Below are 9215 nucleotides of genomic sequence, written 5' to 3'. Positions count from 1 at the left end.
AAAAGCCTTTGGCCATGATCTCCATCCACCAAACTGGATTGCTATGTGAGCAGTTCGATTGATAACGTTCTGGGTGCTTTCTGTCTGCTTACTATGGTAAGCAGAAATCTCAGGCTTGGGATTTCCAGCTCCATTAATAGTAAATATATTAAATTTGTTCCCACAGCTGACACTTAACGCTGACAAAGGCAAATTTGGAAGCAGCTCCTTGGGGACAGTGTGGGTAACACCTAATCAACACCGGCACAATGAAGCACTTCCTGCGGTAAGTATTTATGGTTCCCTGGTTGAGCTCTCTAAAATGGAGAAACTTCCTTCCCAATTAGGATAATATTCCTGTTCACCATTTGTGATCCTATATCCAGGTCTCTTAGGATTGCATCAAACAGTACTGTATTTTGGCTAAGAATAATTTGGTCGCAGGTTCCTCTGCTACCCCGTCTGCAAACAGATACAACGGAGCACTTAGCAGCAGGACGGGACACAAGACTGTAAGGCAGCACAGGTGTCAAAGCCTGGGGCAGGTGTGCTTTGGACAACCTGGATGCCATGTGTCTCTAAAGCATTTAGGATGAGGTTTGAGGGATTAGTAGCCAAGTAATCAATATAATTTGTATAGAATTATTTTCCTGAGAAAAAGTAATTTTAAATATCCCTTAATTTAAATTTTGGTTGGCTGGCCATCCATGCGGGCATTTTCAAATGTTCCTTTTTGGTTAAAAAAAAAAATATTCTAAGCTTTTGTTCCTCCTGACTCCTGATGCCTCTGAAATCTACATTAACCATTGGTTCCCTCAAGATTGTGCTGTATAGAGTAACATATATGCTGGTGCGTTGTGAGGTGATACTGTTTTGTTTTGAAAGCCCTTTGGCTGGACCTATGATTATAATTATTTTTATGAGTATTTAACTGCCATTCACAATCTAATGAAATTCCCAGAGAAATTTTACATCTTATTAAAATATGACAAAATAGTCTCCAAAGTTATTCTAGCCCCCAAAGTTAGAAAGCAGTACACACTTTCCAGAAGATTGAGTTTCTTTTCCCCAAGATGGGCTACCTCTATTACACATACTGGCCCCTGGTGGGCTTAATTCTTTGAGAAAATGGTTTCTTTCAGTGGCTGCCATTTACGATTTTCTTTTCCTCACTGATTTTGGTTGCATCACTGTGTCTGGAACACCTACATCCCTTTGTGTGCAACTCACTGTTTTGGTGGGGTCTTAGAAGTATGAAAGCTCTCAGGAGGTCACTATTAAACCGTTTACAGGCATTAGGTTTCGACTGACTGTACAGAATAGTCCTCAGCCTGTGTATCTCAGCTGTGCAAAAGGACAGTACTTGGAAAAGCACTAGGACATTGGCCAGCAGAGCACTGACCTGACATGGTTTTGGTTGCCATGGGAATTAACCCACCTGTTTACATATTCACGAAAAATTGGTATTTAGGAATCCCTCCTGAATGTAAACATGGTGTCTTCTCGTTGTAGAAAGCTTTCGGGTTACACGGAGCTGAGAGGTCAGGAGCTCCTTTTGAAAAGGGGGAGATGATAGTGATGACGTCTGTGGCAAGACTTACAGTACTAGTAGGATTTCCTCTTCAGGCTCTTACTTTAGAAAAACTTGAGCAGCCTCAAAACCAGCCATTTCGGGAGAAATGGCAGCACTTGTTTCTGTTAGTTTTCTCTTAAGCTGAACAGCCGCAACACTGGGTTTAGGAGAGACTGGAGTATCTTACAATTACTTTGTGTTTGAGATTGAGATGTGGCGTGGTAAGAATCTGCTGTCACTTCACACAGGCCAGTGCCAAGAATAACAGAACTGGCATGTCCCAGTCACTTAGGTGTTCTGATCTAAATTCTTCTCTTTTAACGGGACACATATTTTATACATATTACTTGATATCAATTATTTATATGACACTGAAGCTAGGGTAACAGATTACGTATCAAGAAAGAAACTTGAGGATTTTCATTGACCTTTGGTTTTGAAGTCATAAAAGGAAACTCGATCACTGCTGTCCTTAGTTGATCGTTGCTTTTGACCTTCGTTTGTGTTTTTAATGCTTCTTAGTAAGTTATAATGTGTGTGTATTCATTATACGTTGGTGTTTATGGAATCTGGAAGGGCAACAGGGCAAGGAGTAATAACCCTGAATTGCAAACCCTATCGGGTCATTTAGATTGCCTTTTCTCCCCATAGTCCCTTCCCACAGACGTGGGGCAATTTTGACAATCTTTTCACTTGAACCAAAGAGGTTATGTAAGCATGGCCTGAACAAATTAGGCATTTATTCCTGAGCTCAGCAATACATTATGCAGAATAAGGAACTGATTCTGAGAAGAATCCAGCATTATTTAAAAGCCCACAGAGTGGTTAACCTGTCAACCTCTGAGTTGTTCTAGAATGAAACACTTCAGCTATAGCTCCAGAAGAAACGAGGTTAATCTTCAACCGAGCTGTGGAAAAAATGGATTTTAATCCACGTATAAGTTACATGGTACCCAACTCCACTCTTTCTAGCTCACTGCTACAATCGGATCTATTAATGGTGTACCACTTAGAGCAATACAGAGTGGAGAAAATATTTGATTAAAAAAATATTATATGTTAGAAATAAATGCTCCAGGATTAGTATAGCAAGATGAAGGGTGTATTTTAAATTAAAGGAAGAGTAGATACAGGATAATGAATAAGTAGCCCGTGGTCACTCAGTGACTTTTAGCCATGGTCTGCATTAAAAAAATACAAAGATAAAAGGGAGAAGAAAGTGTGTTTATGTGTGATCAGAAAAAGAGGGGGCACTTTTTGAGCCCCAAACAGAACTGAGGCTTAGGGTTTAGTTTACATATTTTATTAACAGGGATGGCTTACTGAAATTATGTTTTTTACAGTAATCAGAACAGTATTAATTTTGAAATTTTCTAATAAAGCGAATCTTTTAAGTTTATTTATTTTGAGGGGAGGAGGGGCAGAGAGAGAGGAAGAGAGAGAATCCCAAGCAGGCTCCATGCTGCCAGCACAGAGCCCAATGTGGTGCTCAATCTCAGCAACTGTGGGATCATGACCTAAGCCGAAATCAAGAGTCAGATGCTGAGCCACCCAGGTGCCCCAAGGGAATCTTTTAAGTCACCCCATATAAATGATTGCTTCCAACTATCCCAGCCTCAGGGTCTCACTTTCTTGGCTGTGGACTTCACTGCGTACCTTCCTTCCTTGGGCAGAAGACAGGGAATGTATTCGTCACACTCCCACCTTCTTGGGAGAACTTTTGAGAAATAAAACAAAGTTACACCCAAGTCCTGACTGTAAAGCAACTGAGGGGAACAAAGAGTATTTTGCTGCCGTCATTAGGTAAATTAAGGCTCCCAATTAGCAAAAAATGCTGTAAATTGGTTTTCTAAGTCATTCACACTTGATTAGTATCTCCGTCCACTGATTCATTTAGTGAGCACATACTGCTAATAATTCCAGTACTGTACCACATTTTTAATTCTTACTTTCTCTTTATTACAATTGTAATAAAGTACGAATCGCTATCCCATAGTACAGAGCAGGGCAAGAAGGCTTCGCAAGGTGAAGTACCTCATCCAGGGGCACACAGATATTTGAACGAGGCCCGCCTGACCTCAAAGCTGTTTCTCATCATTTCTGCAGAGTCCTCATGTGTGCCTGTGGTGAGGCATTGTGGGGGATATGACAGGAAACACGAGGTGGCCTCTGCTCTAAAGGAACCTACCACTTGCTAGGGAGAATGTGCTAGGCCCACGGACACAGAAGTCACAAGTAAGAAGGACTGTGATCGCCGACACGCATGCATGTTACCATACACGTATGTACATAAATATGCATGCACGCATATGACGTGCACACACAAGAACACACACATGTGCACCTACACACACACATATTTTAAATTATTTTGTTCCCTGTGCTAAAACAAAACAGCAACAACAAACTGTTTCCACACCCTTGTTGAAATATGTTAGCCTGAAAGGTGTTCTAGGCAGTTTCCTGTGGGTGAGATTTTCAAGGACACCCCTTGGGCCACTTCACTTTCATGAAGCTCGTCCTCCAGAGCATGAGGCCAGGGATACTCAGTGTCAGTTTGAATTTCACTTCCTTCACTCTTGTATGTTTGTCTTTTGTTCCGAAGTTGGGGGGGGGGGGGGCGCCCTCATGTTCCCCGTTGTTTTTGCCTCCTTATTAGGATGATCAGGTCAGCGGGGGTGGGCTTTCCCCATCCAGTCTCAGAGGAAGGTACTTTCTCTCCTTTGCCTAACTAACACTCTGGGCGATTTCTTGGAGAGGACTGTCACACTGTTCTTCTTTTTACGGTCATTTTCCTTACCAGACTCTAAGTTCTTTGTGGACAGGGATGGCATGTGATTTGCAGTGAAACTAAGCTCTTGACTCACATTCCCTTCTTCCCCCTGCCACGCCCTGTCCTGTCCTTCACAGCCTGTCTTCTCGTTTTGTATCTGTAAACTACCTTTCAGTGACCATCTGTCATTTTCCCCCCCACCGATTCATTTCCAGTCTCTTTCCTGTAACTACTCTAGGTCTTTAACTCAAGAGAAATTAATTTATTCATAATACTGAGAACATCCTCTACCCTGCTCCTGACGGTTACTACACATTTTTAAAAATTCTCTTATGCAGTGAATCCATAACAGTAACAGGCCCACTCCTTCTCCCCTCTAGAACATTTTGAGGCCTATTATGGATGATGACTTTCTTTTATTAATAGATTTACTTTTCGTTCTCTTTAAAATATTTTTATCTGGGGCGCCTGGGTGGCGCAGTCGGTTAAGCGTCCGACTTCAGCCAGGTCACGATCTCACGGTCCGTGAGTTCGAGCCCCGCGTCAGGCTCTGGGCTGATGGCTCAGAGCCTGGAGCCTGTTTCCGATTCTGTGTCTCCCTCTCTCTCTGTCCCTCCCCCGTTCATGCTCTGTCTCTCTCTGTCCCACAAATAAATAAAAAAACGTTGAAAAAAAAAATTTTTTTTAAAAAAAAAATAAAATATTTTTATCTACAATAAAAGTTTATATTTGAGATTATGTTTAAGTAGTCTTTTTAGTTTCTTCTTAAAAATGCTTTTTAAATGTCAAAGTATAATGTGTTTGTTGATTGCCTTATAAATAAGTCAATATAAGTATTCTCCAAACAGAAAAACAAAAAATCTGAATCTTAAAAATAAGTTTTATAAAAAAAATAAATAAGTTTTATAAAATGTATGTATTTAAGCATCAAATTTTTATAGAGTAGTGAGTCATCAATAAATCAAGATAAGCCCATGCCTCCTTTTCTTTGAAATGAAAAAAGGATAAGCCATTATTTATTGTTTTCATTTTTTTAAATATTTATTTTTGAGACAGAGAGAGACAGGGCATGAGCGAGGGAGGGGCAGAGAGAGAGAGGGAGACACAGAATCCGAAGCAGGCTCCAGGCTCTGAGCTGTCAGCACAGAGCCCGACGCGGGGCTCGAACTCACAAACCGCGAGATCGTGACCTGAGCAGAAATCGGCCGCTTAATCGACTGAGCCACCCAGGCGCCCCAGTATTTATTGTTTTAGTTGTCCCTCTGTCCGCTCTTGGTCTCTACGCCCTCAGATAAAATTTCCCTGGAAAGTAAAAACAGTGCCCTTTGCTGTAGCAATAGAATTTGAAATAGTGCCAATCCATGATAAGTTTATACCCACTACTTTTCAAAGGCAGTGTTATCTCTTCAGATAAATAATGATGGAAAAGACCAGGGGACCCACCTGCCAGACAGAGCACTGGGTCTCACCGCTGTTCAAGGCGGGGAATTATTCTTGTTCTTCTAAGGGCCCACAAATAGTTTCTTTGTGATTTACTATTACCAGTTCATGCATCAAGTCTACTCCAGTTTCTCTTGCTACTAGGAAGCTCATTGTAGAGAGGGGCCCATTTACTAGGCCAAACCCCTATTGACAAGTTAATTCCCAATTGATTGCCAGTAGCCCTAGTTAGGAACCTCAAGAGAATATTTTTTTCTAAAATTTTTCTTTTTTTTTTAATGTTTATTTATTTTTGAGACAGAGAGAGACAGAGCATGAACAAGGGAGGGTCAGAGACAGGGAGACACAGAATCTGAAACAGGCTCCAGGTTCCGAGCTGTCAGCACAGAGCCCGACACGGGGCTTGAACTCACGGGACTGTGGGATTATGAACTGAGCCGAAGTCGGACGCTTAACCGACTGAGCCACCCAGGCGCCCCTTTTCTAAAATTTTTCAAACATCGTTTTAGAAAATGAATGAAATGTTGGAAACATTGAGCGGTTTGTTGTTCTCTATGGCCGTTCAGATGAAAAGTGTTTTGTTTAGGCAACTATGGTTTGAATCAAGAACTGTGATTATTTTATGTGTCCTTCCTCACCAGTAGTGTACTTCTTATTTATTACAGGATTTCTTCAAGCAAGAATTAACTTTTATTAGCAAACTCATTGAAACTGTTCAAAATAAGCCACTTTTCTCTTATTATTCCAAAAGAAGACGTCAGTCACAAACTTAAGATGATGGCGTAGTGTTGCACCACAGGTACCCGCACCCCCTCAGCCCGCAGGCCGGGGCTCCGTGGTTCTAGGTGATTCTCCTGCTTCAATGGTCCCATCCCTGCTGGGTGCATTCCTCTAACAAAGCACCACAAGACAGGAGCTCTCTTTTATCTGGTGTTAGAGATATGATCCATTTTGAATAACTTACTTTGGATGGCTATTCTGGTTCAAGCTAGGGAATGAATGTGAAATAATAAAAGCGGCCATAATTGGCTTGTGGAAAAACACCGCTGTGACCTCAACCATAAACGTCACTCTAGAGCATACTAATAAATGGTTGTAATAGAAAATATTGGAAATGAAACATGTGTAAGGAGTTCTTATTATTAAATCAGCTTTTCCCAGTGCTTGTGCAACACATTGATGTTAGTTAGTAAGTCCTTCTGGAACACTCTCAAAATGCTGTGATTAAAAAAAGAAACAACGGGATCAAACACAAAAACTGCTGTCTATGCATGTGGCTATTAAAACAGGGGCTCATTTTAATCTGGATTTTCTTCCAGTAGTCTTGAGAATTTTGTGGCTGTTCCTACAAAAGGTAGTAGATCCTTTCAGTAGTAAGTTGAGAATCTTCCATCACAAGTAAGAAAACAAAGTCTAGCGTTATGAAGAAAAAAAGCGAAAGACTCCCCTACCTAAAATTAAGCTTCTCATTTTGATGATTTAGGCCAGGAGGGAAAAAAAACAAGCAGAATTATAAAGCCCCTGAATATAGAGTTCGGATGGTGGAGAGGGTGTGGCTGTAATTCTCATTCAAAGAGTAGGAAGAGAACTTCCTTTCTTTTCTCCTAAACCAGCCACTGGTGGACTTAAAAAGCATTTAAAGATGCATTTCTTAACGTCTTCCTTTTCAGGGTACACATGCCAAATGAACTTATGAACATTCTCCCAAAATATTTAATTATGTTTATTCTCCCTGGACCGTCAGGAGTTTTTTCATCAACTTTATGATTTAGGGACTTCAATAGGTCCAAAAATAGGTTTAAAAAGTGAGCCCCTGACAACAGCTGACGGTGAAGAACAGTCATCCTACGGAAGCTTTGCTGATCTGGTCCTTTCTCGCAGAAACAAGCTGGATGTGGTGTCTGCCATCAAAACGAGGCTTCCGAAGTAAAAGGCACCACTGGCATTTCCATCTCTGAAATCTCTGCCTTAGGTTTATGATCTAATTACAAAATACATTAGATCTGTCAAAATACTGTTTGATCTAATGATCTGGCTTGAAAAAATATACAGTATGTAGATAGCAGAGCAAGAAAATATACAGTGCTAGCACAGCAAGCTGGCCTTTTAATGAGATACTTGTGGGTGTCTGGGCCCATTAGGAAAAGAGCTAAAATATATTCTTAATAAATAATATAATTATCAGGACTCCTGGCCTAGAAATTACAAACGGGTAAAGAAGCAGTGTATAAATTTCACTCCGTGATGGAAGTGGGCATTTCTCTTTCACAACCTGTGACACTGGTTGTGTGGCTGCGTGAGAGGGATGTGACAGACCCCAGAGAGTGCCGAGCCCTGACACATGAGGCAGCATCGCCAGCCTGTCGCTGGAGCTCTCCGACTACGACGGGTCTCCCTGTCTTTGACCGTGTGAGCCTCAGGGGAGCTGGAAACAAAAGATCAGAGCAAACAGAACATGATGTCTTTTCTCTCCTTTTATGTAAGACTGTCTTAATGCAAAACAGTTCCCCAGGCGTTTTCTTCTCATGGGCAAGGAGGCAGCGGGAGAAATTACAGATGGGCTAGATGCCACTGTCCACGTGGACACCTCCTGCCCCTCCGAGGACACGGCTAGGCCTCAAGCCACGTCTCTGTATGGATCTGATGGAGACGTTGTATGAGGGAAACTTTCTAGTTTAATTTGAGCTATAAAATGGTCTGGTGCCTCGTACCCTAAGCAGAGTAAATACAAAGGTACCCCTGACTGATCAGAACCCTTTGTCCCCAAGAACCTGTCATGGAGTCCTGGGTCGCGGACTACGAGGCTTCATCTGAGGAGCCGGCCCACGTGCTGTAAGCAAGCTCCCTGGGCCCCAGAAGGACCGGTCACGGGAAGCTTTTATCCTCGACTTCGTCGCAGGAATAAAGCCCACCAGTAACAGCAATACCAGCTGGCCCATCACCAGCTAACAAAGATACTGCTCAATCCTCTCTGCTGGCATAGCTATCTAGTAGTTGGAAAAACGGAATTTTTTTTTTTCCCGAGAGAAAGCTCAAGTTTCATAAAATTTCTCATGCATCTAATTAAGATGTTCCACTCAATTTATATTTAGGTTACCTTTTTTTTTTTAAATCATAATAGATCTTAGGATGTATGTGACTAAAACAGCTGAATTTCAGACTTTAAAAGGTAGTAAATCCATTTTTTTTTATCTTTCAGCACAAGCTAACTGACTTCACGTAGAAATCTTATATACATTCTTGTAATGGCTTTTGGTGATCATTTATACATTTTAATTGTTATAGCCTTTTTTATTAAATAAAATAAAATGTACTGATACAAAAAATGAAAATATACTTAGTGAAAATCGAAAGTCAAAAGTACTCATAATTCCTTTACCCATTAATACCACTGTTAACATCTGTGTCTATCCAGTGTCTTTTTCTCCTTGTTCAGACATCACCATTAGA

The 9215-nt window shown here is 41.2% G+C and overlaps 1 protein-coding gene across 1 annotated transcript in view; it reads left to right on the top strand.

Annotated features, from left to right (window-relative positions):
* The first annotated feature begins 165 nt into the window (after positions 1–165).
* ELMOD1 (ELMO domain containing 1) overlaps positions 166–9215 on the top strand; it is a 40202-nt gene continuing 31152 nt past the window's right edge. The window contains exon 1 of the mRNA XM_060604592.3: positions 166–265. Within this exon, the coding sequence (XP_060460575.1) occupies positions 249–265 (17 nt within the window). The 5' untranslated portion in view covers positions 166–248. The remainder of the gene's footprint in view (positions 266–9215) is intronic.

This window comes from Panthera onca, chromosome D1 (genome assembly GCF_046562875.1).
Source record: "Panthera onca isolate mPanOnc1 chromosome D1, mPanOnc1 haplotype 2, whole genome shotgun sequence".
Lineage (NCBI taxonomy): Eukaryota > Metazoa > Chordata > Mammalia > Carnivora > Felidae > Panthera > Panthera onca.
This window is presented reverse-complemented; position numbering and strand designations above follow the sequence as displayed.